General features: G+C 41.3%; 1 protein-coding gene and 1 non-coding gene across 2 annotated transcripts in view; both read left to right on the forward strand.

Annotated features, from left to right (window-relative positions):
• Positions 1–17673, forward strand: part of LOC107378424 (extracellular leucine-rich repeat and fibronectin type III domain containing 1a) — a 90879-nt gene extending 73206 nt beyond the window's left edge. Inside the window, exon 3 of the transcript XR_011520610.1 lies at positions 17534–17673. This is a non-coding gene — a transcript (extracellular leucine-rich repeat and fibronectin type III domain containing 1a). The remainder of the gene's footprint in view (positions 1–17533) is intronic.
• Positions 17674–17730: 57 nt separating this feature from the next.
• elfn1a (extracellular leucine-rich repeat and fibronectin type III domain containing 1a) lies at positions 17731–20375 on the forward strand. Its single transcript, XM_070551356.1, has one exon. The coding sequence runs from the start codon at positions 17880–17882 to the stop codon at positions 20241–20243; it is 2364 nt and encodes a 787-aa protein (XP_070407457.1). The 5' UTR covers positions 17731–17879; the 3' UTR covers positions 20244–20375.
• The last annotated feature ends 406 nt before the right edge of the window (positions 20376–20781 follow it).

Genomic DNA, 20781 nt, shown 5'->3' on the forward strand with positions numbered 1-20781 from the left:
ATTTAGATTTCTAATTCTAATCACGCTTGGATTTAATTTGAATAAATTCCCCCAAGATCTTCCTGAGATATTGTGTTCCTGTGGCGGGGACGTGCAGATCGTCTGAAAACATCATGCCTTCATCCACCGCTGTCAGTGTTGCAGACAGACAAAAGGAGATAACTGAGGCTTTGGTTTATCGCCTACAGAATAGGATTTAAAACCAGAGGCCACTCACCTTTAAAGTAGGATTTCTGACCATCTGCTTTTGTTTCCTCTTTGTTAATGCCACTCGTCATACTCCTGGTGCTTTCTTTTTTCTTTGACTTTTTTCTTTTATTTCTTTTTGGTGTTGGCCAGTCTTCTTTGACATTTAAACAGCAAACTGGTAACACATTTTAATAAAGTGATCAAGTCAACTGACCAGAATGAGGTGCATTTTTCAGCTAAATGTTGAATAGGTTGCTGTTTTTAATAATCTGATGTTTTTATCTTGTGGTGCCAATTTGCTTTACTCTTTCGTTGGTTTGAAAAACAACAAACCTGCAGGAGATGAGGCAGCAGGCTGCTCAAATGAAATGGTCACAGCATTGTTAGATAAACACATTTCATGAACTCACCTGAAACAATTTTTTCTTTGCCAACACTCTCCAGTAACAGGAAAACTACACACTATCTGTTATTTCAGCCACAGTTTGTTGATTGTTTATTTCTACTTAACAGGAAGTGACCTCAGTGTTTTTGAATTGATGTCTTTTTCATCATGATTATGGCATCTTACTTCCTTTTGGAAATAGCACTAAAAGTGATAACTATGTCTGAAAAGGTTTAAAGGCGTGTATCAATGACTGACTGACTCAGCCGAGGGGTAATTTTTCAGGATTGTGGCTCTACAGCAAATCACTCCTTCAAAGTGCTTCTAAAATCACTTGCATGAGTTATTAATCTTAGTTATGTGCAAAAAGTCTGCTGGTAATTTGTCACTTGTCACCATTGCAAGGTCATGATTGGTGTATATCAAAGTTCACTGTACAGTAATTATATTTACTATGTGACTGACCTTCAACAACACCAACAAAGAGGTTAAATCCCCTGACTGTACTTCACACTTTGCTTCATATAAAAAGACTGTCCAGGTGAAGGGATTTCCTTAAGGAATAAACCAAAAACAACATGCTTAGCTTCACATGCCGCAAATTCAAATTACAATATGTAAAAAAAAATGAGTGAATTTAAATGCTTGCTTGGCTAAACGTGAGTATAGGTTCACTGACCAAAATGCCAAAAAGTAAAAACCTATTACATAATCAAGAAAAGTAGTTTTAAAGAATAAATGAAAGAGGAAGTGTGTGGTTTCGTCGAGGGTGTATTAATCTGGATTTTTCCAGAACATGCTGGAACGTGAATATTCATTTGTAATGTTTTCCTGTTGATCGACAACAACGTAAGCAGTAGCTTGGGCTAGCATTGTTCTGCGGTTAGCATTACCGTCACCAACGTGTATCCACTGGAGATGCTGAAGTAGGTTGGGACATGTGAATGTAAGGGAGGTGTATGATGTGTCGAACCGTCACTTCCTCACCATTACCACAGAATTACATAGGAAAACAGCTTGGAGATTGGTATGCTACAGTAGATCCGCTCCACGATGGACAGTGTTCAAGCGGGAATGGGAATTGGTTGGTGGCTCCCTGGCCACTTGGGCCCGATCCCAATACTCGCACGTCCATCCTTGTGCCCTTCAATTGTGCATTCCAGTCCAGGGGTGTGAGTGCGTAGGGTGTCCCGATCCGCAAGTGCGGAAGCTGACCACGTCCCTTTTGCACCCATGATCCGCACTTTCCCAAAGGGTAAAGGGTACTACCCATGATCCATTGCTGTGTGGGAGTTTTGAGAAGAAGGCAGAACAATGGCTCGAGTGCCTTTTCAGAAAATATGTATTTTCAAACAAAAGAAGTTCATTTTAGGACAATTAAAGATATGTATTCATGTTCTGAATGTTTTAGACTAACACTGAATGTGGACAGCAATGAATGTTAATAGTTTGTTTGAAAGTTGTTGTTAAAGAATTTTTTTAAGTAGCACAAACAGCGACCGGCATGCGTCGCCAGGGGCGTCGGACTGGGGGGGGAAAGGGTACCGTTTACCCAGGGCCCACTGCAGGGAGGGGCCCTGAGACAGCTTTGAATAAAAAATTTTTATTGTTGTTGTTTTTCCCCCCAACTTACTTAATGTCTTAATAAACTTCCCTTTACCTGGATAAAGAGGTTAAGAAACAGAATTTCGCCTTAAAAATAATAACTGAATAACCTCTGAGGCATCTATCACCCCTTAAAAATGTGCAAAGTGGTTTAGTCCACACCAGCGGCCAGGGGCTGCACGGCTGCATGTACAGCTATGAGACATCGCAGATGCTGACAGCCAGAGCTGGAGGCAGGAGAGTCAGTCATGTCTTTTCCCAAGAAAGGGAAATCTGGCTTCCAGAAAAGAAAAGAAAAGAAGGAGAAGTAGAAAAAGTTAATTGAACAGAAGCAAGTAGAAGGAAGGAGAGCAGCAGCAGAACACAGTTTTAGCTATTAGCTAGCTCTCAGAAGCTGAATTCATGTTAGGTGTTCAGTGTTAAACGCCTTTAGTTTCACCATCAAGATCAAATATAAATTAATTAGTGTTATCAGTGAAAACACTAATATATATACAAATATACATACATATATATATATATATGTATGTATATATGTATATGTATGTATGTATATATATATATATATATATATATATATATATATATATATATATATATATATATATATATATATATATTAAATCTGAATTATTATCGCGGGCGGCCGCCGCCAATTAATTCGCGGACCTCGCAGTAAAAACAGGTTCAGTCTGTGTGGATATTTCAGCTCCTTCCCAGTCATGGACCAGGACAAACTTGGTATCGATGGATTCGTGGTAATCTCAGGAATGTGAAGTTGCCACTGTTTTTCGTTTAGCATGATGACACAGGTGTTAGAGGATTGTTATTGTCTTGGTTAGATATTTTAAGCCTATTTTAATTTTCTTTATATTTGATCTTGAAAACGGACAATCTTATAATTTGGCTGATAATGCAGGGATTATAAAATTTAGAGTACATTACATTCACAGAGAGAACCTGGTTTATTTCATGTCATATGTATTTAATATATCAATACATACAGTGGGGCAAAAAAGTATTTAGTCAGCCACCGATTGTGCAAGTTCTCCCACTTAAAATGATGACAGAGGTCAGTTATTTACATCATAGGTACACTTCAACTGTGAGAGACAGAATGTGAAAAAAAATCCATGAATTCACATGGCAGGATTTTTAAAGAATTTATTTGTAAATCAGGGTGGAAAATAAGTATTTGGTCAATAACAAAAATTAACTCAATACTTTAATATAACCTTTGTTGGCAATAACAGAGGTCAAACGATTACTATAGGTCTTTACCAGGTTTGCACACACAGTAGCTGGTATTTTGGCCCATTCCTCCATGCAGATCTTCTCGAGAGCAGTGATGTTTTGGGGCTGTCGCCGAGCAACACGGACTTTCAACTCCCTCCACAGATTTTCTATGGGGTTGAGGTCTGGAGACTGGCTAGGCCACTCCAGGACTTTCAAATGCTTCTTACGGAGCCACTCCTTTGTTGCCCGGGTGGTGTGTTTGGGATCATTGTCGTGTTGGAAGACCCAGCCACGTTTCATCTTCAAAGCTCTCACTGATGGAAGGAGGTTTTGGCTCAGAATCTCACGATACATGGCCCCATTCATTCCTTCCTTAACACGGATCAGTCGTCCTGTCCCCTTAGCAGAAAAACAGCCCCAAAGCATGATGTTTCCACCCCCATGCTTCACAGTAGGTATGGTGTTCTTGGGATGCAACTCAGTATTCTTCTTCCTCCAAACACGACGAGTTGAGTTTATACCAAAAAGTTCTACTTTGGTTTCATCTGACCACATGACATTCTCCCAATCCTCTGCTGTATCATCCATGTGCTCTCTGGCAAACTTCAGACGGGCCTGGACATGCACTGGCTTCAGCAGCGGAACACGTCTGGCACTGAAGGATTTGATTCCCTGCCGTTGTATTGTGTTACTGATGGTGACCTTTGTTGCTGTGGTCCCAGCTCTCTGCAGGTCATTCACCAGGTCCCCCCGTGTGGTTCTGGGATTCTTGCTCACCGTTCTCATGATCATTTTAACCCCACGGGATGAGATCTTGCATGGAGCCCCAGATCGAGGGAGATTATCAGTGGTCTTGTATGTCTTCCATTTTCTGATAATTGCTCCCACAGTTGATTTTTTTCACACCAAGCTGCTTGCCTATTGTAGATTCACTCTTCCCAGTCTGGTGCAGGTCTACAATTCTTTTCCTGGTGTCCTTCGAAAGCTCTTTGGTCTTGGCCATAGTGGAGTTTGGAGTCTGACTGTTTGAGGCTGTGGACAGGTGTCTTTTATACAGATAATGAGTTCAAACAGGTGCCATTAATACAGGTAACGAGTGGAGGACACAAAAGCTTCTTAAAGAAGACGTTACAGGTCTGTGAGAGCCAGAGATTTTCCTTGTTTGAAGTGACCAAATACTTATTTTCCACCCTGATTTACAAATAAATTCTTTAAAAATCCTGCCATGTGAATTCATGGATTTTTTTTCACATTCTGTCTCTCACAGTTGAAGTGTACCTATGATGTAAATTACTGACCTCTGTCATCATTTTAAGTGGGTGAACTTGCACAATCGGTGGCTGACTAAATACTTTTTTGCCACACTGTATCAGCAAAGCTTAACATCATGAACCATGACAGACATGACTGAAGAGCAGATGAAGATATCATGCCAGGCACTGATGAGAAAACATTACAAGGATCTCACAGCTGAATTTGAGAATGAGATGCTACACCTGAGAACAATATATGGTGCCACATTCCCACACATTCGGTCTCCTCTTGAGCTGCTTAATGCCATCTACAGGATGCAATTACAGAGCATTTTTGGAGAAGTTTGTATTAAACTGAGGATATTTTGCACACTACCTGTGACTGTTGCTGGGGGTGAACGGGCTTTTAGCAAACTGAAACTGGTGAAAAATTATTTGAGATCAACAATGTCCCAGGATAGACCGAACAGCCTAGCTCTTCTTTCTATTGAAAGCCAATTAGCCAAAGGATTGGACTTTAAAGATCTCATAAGTGATTTTGCTAACATGAAGACCCATCAGTGGGCATTTACTGGAAAATAAATTCCAGGATTTTTGTTTGAACACATTGTTGGCAATAATTATATGTGAAGTCTGGGCATTTCACTTTTATTATGCTGGCATTTGTATTTGCTCAATATAGAGGTTAAACTAAGATCATATTTATTATCTTGTCTTATAGCATGACAAAAAATGTGTAAGAGAGATATTAAGTAATTGAGCATGGGGGCCCACCTAGAAGACTTGTACCTAGGGCCCAGAATTTGGTGCTACGCCCCTGTGCGTCGCGATCAATGACACAAAGCTTCCTGTCCCAATTTGGCAATTTTTTGCACACTTGTGTACTACGCACTCGAAGCCTTACTGCACACATCCTCCAACTGCACTTTGCTGAAGATTGTAGACGCATTGCGAGTATTGGTATTGGGCCATGGTACTCTACGCACAGTGTGTGATGTGTGTGGGTGAAGTGCCGGCGCTGTTTTCTAACATATTTTAAATTCTAAAGCAGTTTGATCAAAGTTCTCCAATAATGCAAAAGTCACGCCTTGTTGAAATCTCCTTTAAATCTCTTTCCTAGGGCTGTAGCGAAGCCTCAATGACGTCGACGGCTCGATTCTAAAAATTTGTCGATGTCAGATCCGGTAGTCGACGCACCGCGCCCACTTGTTGCATCCCCAGGAGTTTGTAAATAGAGGAGGAATCTGCCTGTTTTTCCTCTGGTTCGCCCTCTTCTCTGCCTTCACTAACATCTCCACCAAATACCGAAGACCCGGAACAACGTCCGTCCACTACTAGATTCCTTTCCTGTTTTGCCCGCCTTCGTCTCCCGGCAACGGACAACAACTTCCGGGGTCAGATGCGCTGCTTCATCTCTATCGCAGATGTAGAACATCACCGGGAGCGTTTCTCCCTTCATAAAGGAGCTCCTTTCAGACATTAGGAGAGCTGTTTTGGTGGTAGCAGTCTCCCCTTTGTGCTGGTCTGTTTGCTGCTGGGTATTTTTGGTTTATTTAAACTTGGTAACTTGAACTTAACGTTGGTAAAGCTACTGTTAGCATCTTCGCTAACAGCTTCTTGCGTTTGGATAAGCTGTTACGTTTTGGTTTAGAGTTCATCTTTTTTGTGGTGCAGATCTCCCTTTTATTACATTTAGAGTGTTGTGGGTTTTCGGTTTAGTGTAAAATATCACCTGAGTTTGGTTTAACCGCCCAGTTTAGAGTTTGGACCTTTGGAGATCCTTATTTTGGTCCAGAACCCTGTAATCTTTGCCCAGTGGGACATCCCTAGTTATTTGTACTTTTGTTTTAATTCCCCACAGGCAGAATTAGTTTTATCATTCCCAACCTGTGGATGGAAAGATTTATGTTTTTTTTGTATTGTAAATAAACCTGATCATCATTTTAACTTTTAAATCCCGTGTTATTGTCCCTTCCATTTTGCACACGAGCCAAACTCTCCAGGAAGGGTCGTATCACCACTCGCCTCACGCACATAAGTGACCAAAACAAAGCAGCATGGAGACACTCCGTCTCCAGTCACCTTTCAGACAGCAGCCTGCACTCCCAAGTTCTATATGTCACCAGAACATAACCAACACAATAAAAGCAGTGTTACATAAAATGGAAGGCCTGTAGTGTTTATTCTCTTACAGTAACAATTTATCGATTTTTTGAGGAATTTATTTGAGATTTTCTGGTTTTTGTTAATTGTGCAATAGAAAAATAATCATTAGATTAATTGTCTAAATGGTCATTAGAATAGTCGACTATTCGCTAAAATAATCGTCAGAATAATAGTTTTAAAAATACTCGTTTACCCCCAGCCCTACTATTTCCTTCCACAAACCACCACATTCCTCTGTTCTTACAGGCCCCGCTGTCGCGTCTTCTGACCTGCATTAAACCCAAATACATTTCCTCAGTCAGAAATGATAACTTTTCTTTTCAAGACAAAGACACTTTTATTTTTGCTGTGAACCTATCACACAAGGTGCTTGTTTCTATTTGCCACCATGGTGTTCCCCTTCACTTCTGAGCTCACTGTAGATGGATCAAATTGCAACACGGGCCGTGCTTCCCAAGCATCCTCGCTAGTGCCAATTGATTTTACTTCCTGTCACTTTTCCCAACTGTAATAGCCTTTCATAAAAGCAAACGCTCTCTGTAGGTTCACGTGGGGAAATGGAGACATTATATTCACCAAATCTAGTAATCACCAGCTGATCTTTCTTAGCATCAGCTACACACACACACACATACATACATTTTGTGTAACAGAATACAACGTCAGTTTAATTAATATGTCACCGATGCTCCTATTTGCTGTCAAGAACCACCATCTGCTTAAATGCACCATTTGCTGAAGGGTTATTAAACAAGCTGCAGAGTTTCTGCTGCGCGACTGGCTGTCGGAAATTCAGTTCAGACGAATAATCTATAAGGGTGTGAAAATGTAAAACCCAAAGTTAACCCAACAATCTTTGGTTGTCGCACATTTTAAGGTAATCTGTATGATATTATCCTCATTGCCAATGTGTCAGGTAGCCCCACTGGGTCTGACAGACATGATGATTTAGCACAGGAAATGCTCCAGGTTCCCATGCGATCATTCAGAATAACGGAGGTGGGTAAACTGTCAGTCAGACACCCGGTTCTGCAGTCCAGTTTAATTGAATTAGCTCAAGTCTCCATCTGAAGGTTAATTGGTGGAGAAACCCAGACTGAGCAAGGCAAGGTAATTGACAAAGATAAGGATGGCTGTCTTATCACAAATTTTGTCTGCATTTATAAACTTTATCATTCTGCTAACAATTAGATAATAAAACCATGGAAAAGCCTTTCACATTGTCTGAAGTCCATTTAAATCCTTGTAGGTTTTTCCCATCTCCTCCAACAACTTCCTGTCACACTCGATGCTGCGTAGGAGCTCCCACTTTAGTTCACTATGTCATGACTCAGCAGCTGCAGACATCACCGGCAGACGCTTTGGCTCGGAGGGGCAAAATAACGTGGCAAGTTGATAGTCAGTTGATGGCCTGGAAAATTGTCTTTAAACCTTCAGGTGTTATTCCAAATTGTAGCTCACTCTGAAACATACCAAATTAAATTACACTCCACTTTGCTCCTGTCCTGTTGATAAATGCTCTCTATATTCCACTTGCCCCCCCCCACTCCCATTCAGTATGCATCTCGTCGAGCTGAACTGTTGCAGTTTTATTATGAGATGTGAGTCTTTAAGGCAAAGATCATGGCATAAATGTTAAGGAGTTGGAGCAGGATGGACTATTGGCCCTCTCTTTTTTCGTTAACGATTTGTGCTCAGCTGCTTTAGTTTTCTGGCCAGGCTTCACCAACACCTCGTTTTTCATCAGTGCAAGAGTATTCAACGCCATTTTCCATGGCTTATCATCTTTATAAGAGGTGTCACCTTAAGTAGAGCTTTTAGTTCATAATGAGGTTTCTTGCACTCGTCTAAGCTTGAAACGTACTAGGTCATGAGCCTGCTGAAGGACTCATGACACAATAAAGAACAATAAAGAAAGATATTGAGAATTTACCAGAGACGGTAGGTCCGTAAGTCGTTTAAAGTTGTACAAAGTATGGCACCCGTGTTGAATATCAAGTAGTTATTAGGCAGACATGGCCCAATGGGCCTGGGGATATTTTTTTTTTCGGCCAAACCTTTACTCTCAAGGTCTTAATTATCCAAAAGGGGTCTGTTATTTGACATTTAGCAGTAACGTATCATCAGCATTCATTTAGCTCGACCAGCTCATCAGCAATACTTATCCTGGTGCTAATTTGAAGTTTATTACCATGTACCAGTACTAATTGGCAGCAGTAGGATTATTTGTCCTACATTTATGCCTGCAAAACTTTAATCAACATGGAGGGCTACAGGGGGAAAATAAACCATTTTTAATTATTTTTTCTTCAACATTTAGGGTTCATTTTCGTGCCTCAGGAACAAATCAGATTAAGGATCATTAGTGTGTTTGAGATGGATCAAAAACAGATAAGTATTCAGGAGTCTCTTGAAAGCTGAGAGCAGAAGTATAGCAGGAACCTCCAAGACAGCCTAGACTGACTTGTGCATTGGGATGGCAACATGATAGGAAGAACAAAGTGGTTGGGAAGGGGCATATGCCTGTTTGACTGATAGCAAGGTACAAGCCCAGAATCAGTCTGAAGGCGAGCAGAAGTGACTTGAACTGGATTCAAAAGGGGAAGTGCAACAAGCCGAGGCTGATGAGGAGTGGGGTGACATGTCCTTTCTGCGTCACGTCTTTAAGGACCACCGGAAACATTGCACTTTGTGTGCACTGTATGCTATAACAATATATAACCTGTAACACGTTATTAATGAACAGGTACAACTGCTGCTCAAAGGTGCGAAAATAACATAAAGAGAAAGATATAAAATGGGCGGAAGGAAAGATTGATTCCAGTTGGGTTTGATTCGCTGATTTTGGACTGAAGAAGCTGAAACTGCATTTCTATCATGAGCAAGACAATGAAACAGTCTTGCATTTTTACCATACATTCAAACTTCTAAGGTACTCACACAAGACAGGTGTAGATCCCTGCCTGCAAAATTAGAAACTGCTTAGTTCGTTTAGATCAAAGGCTGGTTTGTTGTTCTCCTTGCTGTAGTGTGTTTATGCAAATGGAAATGCAGCACCTGCTCTAAGGAGCGGAACAACCAAACCATGCCCAGACCGTTTTGAGGGAGATGTTCTCAACGTGATTCCAAACAAACTCTAGAGTGATTGTTTAGTTTGAAATCAATTAGACTAAACTACCTGGCAGTACACCTCAGGTTTAGGTGTGCTTTGCATTCTGAGATGTGGTGAAGTACACACACATTAACACACAGTAACTACAAGCTAGAAAAACAGATTAGGTGGGGAAATAGCAAAATATATCACCTTATTATATTTTGGGCTGATGACCACATCACATCTGTCAGTTTCTATAAATGACATGATTCAATTCAATTCAATTCAGTTCAATTCAATTCAAATTTATTTATATGACGCCAAGTAACGAAAAGAGTCGTCTCAAGGCACTTCACATAGTAAACATTCAAATACAGGTCAGGAACCCAGCAAATTGCATCGAGTCACTGACTAGTGTCAGAGTCTTTACAGCAATCCTCATACTAAGCAAGCATTTAGCGACAGTGGAGAGGAAAACTCCCTTTTAACAGGAAGAAACCTCCAGAGAATCCTGGCTCAGTAAAAGCAGCCATCCACCAGGACTCACTGGGGATCCAGAAGACAGAGCAGACACACACACACACACACACACACACACACACACACACACACACACACACACACACACACACACACACACACACACACACACACACACGCACACACGCACGCACACACGCACGCATACACACACACACACACACACACACACACACACACACACACACACACGCGCACACGCGCACACACGCACGCATACACACACACACACACACACACACACACACACACACACACATACACACACACACACACACACACACACACACACACACACACGCACACGCGCACACACGCACGCATACACACACACACACACACACACACACACACACACACGCGCGCACACACGCACGCATACACACACACAACATATATACCAAGTAATGTTTCTATGGTTACATGGTGATTTCTTAGTAAATATTATAGTTGGTGAGAGATAAACTTTATTGTATTTATCCTAGTGAATCTATAATTAAACGGGTAAACTAGTAGTAGCACATTCAATGTCAAGGAAAGTAAAATGTTATTATCAGGAGCGGGAGAATGATTAAATGGTTAGCAGCAGTGTTCAAAGCCGATGGCCCCCTCCATGAGGCCACCACAGCTCAGCAGAACACCATTGTTGCTTCTTCTGGGGAGAAAAACACTTAGAGAAAAAATAAAGTTAACAGCTGAAATTGCAGGAAATAATACAGTTAAAGAGCAGATTGTAGAAGAAAGTAGTCGAGTGTGAAAAGTGGTCAGTGTATCCTCCAGCAGTCTAAGCCTATAGCAGCATAACTACAGAGATAACTCTGGATAACCTTGTAACGGTTTTCAGGTTTTGCTTTATTGACTAAATAGATGAATATGGACGTTGTGCGCCAGTCAGGTCTCCCTCCTGACACATGGGATAAAATAACAAAACAAAAAACAGGCGTACAAGTTGCAATGGTGAATGAACATAAAATCTCCCGTTACACAAGGAAATATGTTACTAGACATACACCCTTACATTAAGTTGTCTGACCAAAAAAATGAAATGAATGGAGGTAATAGTCCAGAGGAAAATCAGGTTTGAGCAATTTCACAGATGCAGTTTATTTAGCTGAATTGTCCATAATGGAGGAGCGGTGCTTGTAGGTGAGTGCAGAATTTTTACCCTTGTATTGGAAAAGCTATGAACAAACAAAGAAATTGCACTTATAATATCATTTTCTAATATTTACATATACACAAAATATTCAAATAAACTTACTTGACAGGGGTCGTTTAACAAATGAGAGTGATGAGAAGTTTGAAAAACACGTTCTCACTACAAAGGAAATAATTTTTTAATAATCGATTCCATTTTCATCCTGTCATTGAGCAAACCCAAATTCTGAGTTTAGTTTTCTTTTTAACTCACGTTTTAGTAGATCGTTTGCTTGACGTAAGGATCTCTTCAATGGGCAATCCAATTAAGCAATCCCCCTTTAAAAGAATTTTCAGATGAGTTTTGGCTTCATTTTCCTTTTTTCTCGCTACGGTCAGTAGGAACTTACATCAGTGGTCAAGTTGCGATGAATATGGTGCGTCCAGGTGATGACATCAAATAGCGAACTTAGAAACTTGGTTGTTGAGTGTTTCTTCCATCTTCCAGATCTGTCTCAATCCTTGAGGGATTAACGGCCTCTTTGATTAAAAAACAGCCTGTTTACTCAGTAAAAATCACTGTGCGCCTGTGTTCACGTCACTCTGTTCACAGGTGGAGAGAAAATCCGTGGAGCTTGAAGGCACTTTCTATTTTTTCCCTGTTTAAGGTGCGGCAGCCAGCTGCGCACAGGTGCAGCAGATTTATAATCAAGAAAAAAAAAAGGTGAGAGGAGCGGTGGAGTGCTTAGCTCTATATTGTCATGACAATTCCAGGTCGTTACAACCTAGCCTTTTAAACGGAGGCATGTTGGAGGCAGGGCAAGGGAGAGCCTTCTTTACTGATTGTATTCTCCACCTCCCTCCACCCCCCCACTTGTCCAGATCTGGGCTAACATCAGATTTTAACCACTGATGGTCTCAAACTGACCACAGGAGAGAAATCTAGAAGAATAATGCAGCATCTTCTTTTTGGTTTCTCTCCACAGACACATCTGACTAGTAAGGGGGTTGTGAACATCCTAATATGGTAAATGGCATGTATCTGATATAGCGTCTTCTAGAGTCCTGGAACCCCCAAGGCACTTTACAACACAATCAGTCATTCACACACTGATGATGATGAGCTACAATGTAACCACAGCTGCTCTAGGACACACTGACAGAGGCGAGTCTGCTGTACACAGGCACCACCGGTCCCTCTGGCAACCACCAGCAGGCAAGGTGGGTTAGGTGTCTTACCCAAGGACACAACAACGGTGACAGGCTGAGTGGGGCTCAAACCTTCAACCTTCAGATTACGGGATGAGCACTTAACTCCTGTGCCACCATCTCCCCTACAAACAATGCAAAGAAACCAAACCAATGGAAAACATTTACCCTTTAACACTGCCATCAACGGATTCAAACCAAAAGAAACCAACTATGGATGAGAAAATACCCTAAAACCGTGGTCTGTGGATAAAAATATGATATTTGAATGTCAGTTTGAGAAGAACTGAGAGTAAAATGTGTTGTCCAAGAACACTCTCCATGGAAATGGCAGCTGAAGGATAATCTGCCCCACGGGACCGTAGAAACTAACCAGAACAGCTGGAGGATATGACCAAAAGCCCCAAAGCGGGCTGACTCCAAACTCCCCAGTTAGCAATCTGATAGAACATCCAACAACATCCTCAGGACTCGTGAGCTCTGAGTCCCACTGTTTCCTCCTGAGGTTAAAACGACCTGAGTAGAGTTATTCACCTTGGAGGGTTAGAGCAAGAGAAACTTCACTTTGAAACTTTTGATTAAAAGTTTTCTTTAAAATAAAAAAGGTTACTTATTTCAGGAAATTACTAGTTTGTGTCTTGTGTGCCATGCGAGTGAAACATGTTTGTGCTAAATCCAAAATCCAGAGAAGATCTTCACATTTATCAAATGTTATTTAGTGATAGCTGGCTTTTTGGTTAATTTCCTTAATAATTAACGCAGGATATTAAAGCCTTTGCTAGTTTGTCATAGGTATGGGACGCTGCCCTCCATCTGCACAAAGCAATTCAACACCGCTACTAGCACAATGTTTTCCTTCCCCAAGAGAAATCCTTCCATTTCAATCCAATTGATTCTCCTATTGCAATTTCCCATCTCTAACTTTTTTCTCTCCATGCAGAAAGTGCATGCATTGTCAATGACATCAAATAAAGGGCAGTCATTGGTATGGATGAGGAGGATCCTCAGAGAATGAGGCACCTTCACTGTCACAAAGCACAAGATAGGAAGCCAAGAGAAACAAAAACAGCAAAGCCTTAAACTGTGGATACAGATTCTTTGATATAACGCTTTTGTAGACACTTGGAGAGCGAACAGAAGAAAAGTGGTTTAGTATGCAGAGTGAAGTTTTTTGGACGGGCACATTGACAAAAAAGCAGGAGGGGACTGACAGGCAGAGATAGCCAGGGAAAATGTTAGGGTGGAGTGTTGTTTGTTTGCATACACTAAACTCTCTGTTTGGAAGAATTTCCATCAATTTCTCCATGTGGCATCTGTCAGAGTTTGTCGTGAAGCAATGACTCACATGGTGGACCAGAGAGTCTGAGGGTCTGGAGGAGACGGGGTTATGATACACCAGCACAACCTCAAATAATGTCATTGAATTTATCTGCAATGAGCAATGCAAGGCCTCATTTCAACAGGTAACTTTATTTTCCATAAAGAGTGCAAATTATTTAGAGGAATTGAAGAAACAGAAATGTACAAAGCTGTGTTTGAATTATTCTTCAAGAGCAAGGTTTCAATAGGTTATTCACGGAAAGAGAAAAGAAAAAGAAAAGCCTTCATTACCGAGCACATAAACCCTAAATGGAAACGAGTCTGTGGAATGGCTGCTTGTGTCTGATAGGGGTATACTCTCAGCTCTGATGCCTTGGGTGTTCTGGCTTGCCGCACTAAGGCCTAGCACTGGGCCATACAGATTGCTGCCATTATGGAAAGTGGGTCTGTGGTGGCAAATAGACCTACGCTTTCACAAAACAACACACACACGCTGGCCGCCTTGGGCTCACTTTGTGATCTGACTATACAGTACGGTGTGATTTGCATGAAACTAAAGCTCTAAAAATTAATTTTAATGTAGCCAGTTGCAGTGTTTATCCCTCAACAACTTAAGACCGCAGGCATTGTTTTTGTTGGCATTTGCTGTGAATTCACTGGGACCCAGATACAGGGATTAAATATTTTACAATGTTTAACACCAGAACCCTTGTTTTGCCACCCAAAAGTTTGAGTTTTACCCATCAGTAAGAGTATGCTTGAGAATTTGAGTCAATCATTCTCTAATTTGTGCAACAGATTCAGTGGTGAGACAGTGACTCATGTAGAATGAGTCACTGTGGACAAACAAAACACAGCCAATGCATTCTAAATGAGGGGGAGGTGAGGAACTTCTCAGGTTTAACTTAAACTTCCATTTACTGGCTAAATGCATCATGTCATGCCGTGAGCGAGCGGAGGCCAGGTCAGATGAGCTCAGTCTCTGCCATGTGGTATTTGCAGTAAAGGTCATAGACTGGGGAATAGTAAGAAGACATCCTTTTTCTGTAAAGATCTTTTGCTCGGCCAGACATTCTGCAGAGCTGTATTTTTCATATTCATTTCATGGAACATTTGATTTGGAACCTCTTTCCTCCCAGGGGCTTTGGGAGTGTTTTTTTCTTCACAGCTCCTGTGCCGCTGCTCTTTTGTCATCATGAAGGTGGCTTTATAATGGCAGCCTTTGGCAATGTGTTGCAGTATTCATGGCAACATTTATTTCTGCACTTTATCTGTACTTGAAAGGCTGACCAGTGCTTTTACTTGATTACATTATAAGCTCATTGCAGATAATTTCCTGGCAACGTAAAGCGAGGAGAAATGGACACCAAAAGTTTGTTGGTATGCACCAAAACTGCAGTTTTGTGTGTACTGTTAACAAACCTTTCTATCTCTTAATTTTTTATTTATTTATTTTTCTACAATAAAATTACATGCACTTATTGACAATTATGCATAATCTATTCGCGTAGTTGAAATTGTACACTGAAAAATACTCAAATTTGTGGACTCAGTGTAATGCCTTGTGTGTGCTGTACTGTACTTGTACTGAACTACCAAAGGTATTGGCCACAAAGCCGTTGGTCATCAACTGATCCTCTAAACAAAGGACAGAAATTACCGTAATTTCCGGACTATGAAGCGTACCTCAGTAGAAAACCGCACCGGGCTAAAAGCCACAGATATCTGCTGAATTGAAAACGTAGTTTAACTGAACGTAACTGAACTGATCAGTATCAAACAAAACAGAAAAGTTGATGATTAGTTTATTCATCGTCCTCCTGCGCACTGAAACCACTGAAGTCATCATCTTCTTCAGCGTCGGGGTTGAACAGCCTCAGAAGAGCTTCGTCACACACCTTTTCTGTGGCGATATCAGTGTCGCTCTCCGTGTTGCTGCCATCATCCCGGGGTTAAGCTGGGAAAACAAGCAGCGCCGTTTTACTGTGAAAAAATCCTCCTGGGCGCTTTCCGTAGCACTCCATTAACCATTCCTTCATTAGACTTTCCAGCATCCATCCTTTCTGGTTGACTAAAGCCGCACCTCATTATAAGCCGCATGGTTCAAAGCGTGGGAAAAAGTAGCGGCTTATAGTCCGAAAAATGCGGTATAAGGGATTACTTTACTTTTGAAAGCTTTCACTTTTCTAAATGTGACCCGTAAAACCACAACATGTGTGTAACTGTAATGTGATAAACTCCTGCAAAGGTCAAATGACAAAAACAATGGACTTTAAATCCTGAGTGGTGACTCTGGTTTCAACTTGAAGTATATCCTTTTTGCCATTAACTGTCACATTTACTCTCTTTCAGCAGCATGATTGTCTCTGTTGTGAAGAGTTATGTCCTCTGAAACACAAACACAAAACCTTCTTACCCTTGAAGTGATCTAATGAAACGATATTTTTAAAGTCATGTTTCATTTAATTCAAAAACGTTACACATTTGTGTTGTTTGTGTTCAAAAGTAGCTTCCATTCTGTTTGGGAGGCATGTTTTCATGGAGTTTCACAGCTGCTTAGAGAAGCCAGTGGTGGTGCTCTAAATCTGGCATGACTTGACCTTTCCCAGTGATGACTGGGATCTATAGTCATTCAAAAGTATTCAGATCTCAGACAGTTACATGTTGGGAGAGCTCTTTGGGGTGTACCAAGTAGTTTTTTTTTTGGTTTTTTTTTTTGCATTGTTGTCTTATAATATTTGTTTCACCACAAAATTATTGAACAAACAAATGTTGCTGTGTTTCATCTTTCAATTTTCTACAATTTGAAGCCAGGACATGTTCTACTCACTTGACTATCCACAAAACAGCACCAAGGCTGGTTCAAATCTTGTTCCTTCTGGTGTGTTATCAGAGCCAGGATTGATGGATCAACAAATATGTCCCTTTTAATATGGTTTTCATCAAATGTATGGTGGTAATCGCACCGTGAACATGATTTCCCTCTTTTATGTAATCCAGTTTTTAAAGACAGGTAAATTCATGCATAAAGGTTCATTGGGAAAATGCTAAATACATCGATCCAAGCTGTCACTTCACATGGTGCTGTGTGTGCGATTTAATGCAGCTTCTTGGGTCCCTCACTGACATTCCTCAGGTTAATGGTGTGAAAACAGGGACCCTGCTTTTCTCAACCTGTCAAGTGGTAATTGGCCAACAGTTTCCCATAATAGGATTCTGCCACAGGGACTGCAAATACCTCTTAAACTGTGTACAAAATAATTGGTGGAATGCAAACAAGAAGGGCTTGAGTAAACATGAATCCCCACTAAGAGTTATGCATTTTACCACCTATGCATGCAACACTAAAAGCTTCCTATCTTAGTAACATAGTCTGTTTTATGTGTGCTTGTATTGCAGGTCGTTCATCTGCCCTCATGAAAGAGACACAGGAAGGAATGAACTGAAGATGAGACCATATTATGATGGTTGCATATCGGGAAAAAAGCACAAGTCAAGCTAAAGATGACACCTCCTTTTGAGCATCTACAAAAGTTCATTAAAAGCAAATCTCAATGAAAGAAACAAACAGAAGATACCCAAGATTTTTCTGATTGGTACATGGGGACAATATGCATCAGCATTCATCCATCACTGGCTCTGGCCCTGAGAACAGTTGAGCATTCAGCTGGTTCACTGACAGGAGCATATCAACGTACTGACACAGCAGTGGGATCACCCTCCTTTCATTCTCCTGGCTCCGTCCATGACTCGCCGAGAAGCACCAATGGCCTGCAGCTCAAGCATGGTGTTGAGTGCCTTGCTTTGGTCAGTAGCCATTGTATATTTGACTCATATTGGCAAGGTTAATGGCGACTGCTGGTTAATTGAGGGTGAAAAGGGCTTTGTATGGCTTGCAATTTGCAGCCAAAACCAACCACCGTATGAGGCCATCCCACAACATATCAACAACACCATTGTAGACCTTCGCCTGAATGAGAACAAAATCAAAAGCATCCATTATTCTTCCCTCAGTCGCTTTGCTAACTTGACCTACCTGAACCTGACTAAGAATGAAATTTCCTACATAGAGGATGGCGCATTTTCTGCTCAGTTTAACTTGCAAGTCCTTCAAATGGGCTTCAACAAGTTACGGAATCTGACAGAGGGGATCCTTCGGGGTTTAGGAAAGCTGCAGTACCTCTACCTCCAGGCAAACCTAATTGAAACTGTGACACCTAATGCCTTTTGGGAATGCCCCAACATAGAAAATATTGATCTCTCCATAAACCGTATCCAGCAGTTAGATGGGTCCACATTTACCAGTTTAACTAAACTTACCACCTGTGAACTGTACACCAACCCCTTCAACTGCTCATGTGAGTTACTTGGATTTGTGAAATGGTTCTCAAGTTTCCCAAACCGGACCAATGAGCGGATGGTGTGTGACTCTCCACGTGGTGTTGCAGGTTATAGCTTATTGAGCCAGAATCCCAACAATCCAACATATCGAAATGCACTTCACATGCTAACTACTGTGTGTACCGATGACTATGTGATACCATTCACCGCTGTGTCCATCGAGACTATGACACTGACAACTGACTCAACACTATGTAGGCTGGAGGATTGTTTCTCAGGCACTGAACCAGAGGACATAACCGTCAGCACAACTGAGAATGAGGTGCAAGTAAGCCCTCTGATGAAAGTACGACAAGTGACAAACACAGGTGCCATTATTACAGTTCATATTCCTCACCCCTACAAGAAGATGTACATTCTGGTGCTTTACAACAACAGTTTTTTCACAGATATTCAGAATCTGAAAGTTACAAGGGAGGACATTGAGCTAAAAAATCTTAAACCCCACACCAACTACACATACTGTGTTGCTTCAATACGTAATTCTCTTAGACACAACCATACTTGTCTTACAATCACTACTGGACCCTGGACTGAAAAAGACAGAGATCCAAACCCAACTGCCACACACTACATTATGACAATTTTAGGCTGCCTCTTCAGTATGGTCATATTTCTAGGGATTGTTTACTACTGCTTGCGAAGAAAGCGCCAACAAGATGAAAAGCAAAGGAAATCAGGCAGTCTAAAGAAGAACATAATGGAACTGAAGTACGGACAAGAATTGGAAGGGGGGACTATTTCTCGGATGTCGCAAAAGCAATTGTTGGCTGGAGAGAGCATGGCACGTATGCCATACTTACCATCTGCTAGTGAAATGGAGCAATACAAATTTCAGGAGATAAGTGATACTCCCAAAATGATTAAGGGAAGTTACATGGATGTGCGAAGTATGGACCATCATGAGCGGAGAGAGTGTGAAATGGGAATGGCTGGAAACAGTCAGGGCTCGGTGGCTGAGATTTCCACAATTGCAAAAGAAGTTGATAAGGTTAATCAGATAATTAACAACTGCATTGATGCTCTTAAGTCAGAGTCCACTTCCTTTCAGGGGGTTAAATCTGGAGCTGTGTCCACTACAGAGCCACAGCTTGTACTAATATCAGAGCACCCCCAGAGTAAATCTGGCCTTCTTTCTCCAGTGTATAAGGACAGCTACCATCACTCTCTGCAGAGGCATCGAACCTCAGATGTCTCGCCAAAGAGGCCCAGCACTGCCACAGGAGGGCCCATGCGAAGCCCCAGACCTTATCGCTCTGAATCCAGGTATACAGAGAAAACCTCCCCGGGTGGAGAGAGCATCATCACTGTAACACCCGCTGCTGCCATCTTGCGGGCCGAAGCAGAGAAGATTCGTCAGTACAGTGACCACCGTCACTCGTATCCCGACGCTCAAATAGAGGAGCTAGAAGGACCTGACAGTCACAAGCTGTTGGAGCCTCTCACTCACTCCCGCTCCAGAGACTTAGCATATTCCCAGATGACCTCTCAGTATCACAATCTAAGCTACTCCTCTAGTCCTGAATTCTACTGCAAACCTTCACACAGCATCTGGGAGCGATTCAAACTCCACCGTAAACGGCATAAAGATGAGGAGTACATGGCTGCGGGGCACGCACTGCGCAAGAAAGTTCAGTTCGCAAAAGATGAGGACCTGCATGATATTTTAGATTACTGGAAGGGCGTTTCGGCCCAAAATAAATCGTAACCCATCTAGTTGTTTTTAAAATGAACCTTACATTGCCAAAAGGACACAACTGAATCATTGGATACTTCAATATTATAACCAACTACTCATTCAAGTTTATCACAACATTTGACTGTGAAGAGAATGGAACAAAGATTCTTTAAGTTTGTCATATTATGTAAAACACTCATCTGGAGAAAAATGTAATGCTAATAAAATATATATATATATATTTATGTTTCAATGGATATTAGATTTTTGGGTTATCTCATGGCCAAGTCCTGTGACAGTGGATTTGCTGTTGTGTAATTTGAAACTACTATATGAAGATAATGAAAGTTCAATATTTTTGAAGAACTATCTGGACCCATGCAAATAGAATGAAGTTTCTTCCCTCCTTGCATATATTTAATTGAAAACTCTGTACAGATATGGGTTTCTATATTTGCAATGTTTGCTGTGTAAATGGTGAAGTATTAGTGGAAGAATCAGGTTTATCAGATGGACTGTTGTTAATTCAGATGAGCTTGGTTACCGAAGGAGAGCAAGTCCTTCTTGA

Source organism: Nothobranchius furzeri, chromosome 5 (assembly GCF_043380555.1).
Source record: "Nothobranchius furzeri strain GRZ-AD chromosome 5, NfurGRZ-RIMD1, whole genome shotgun sequence".
NCBI classification, from domain to species: domain Eukaryota; kingdom Metazoa; phylum Chordata; class Actinopteri; order Cyprinodontiformes; family Nothobranchiidae; genus Nothobranchius; species Nothobranchius furzeri.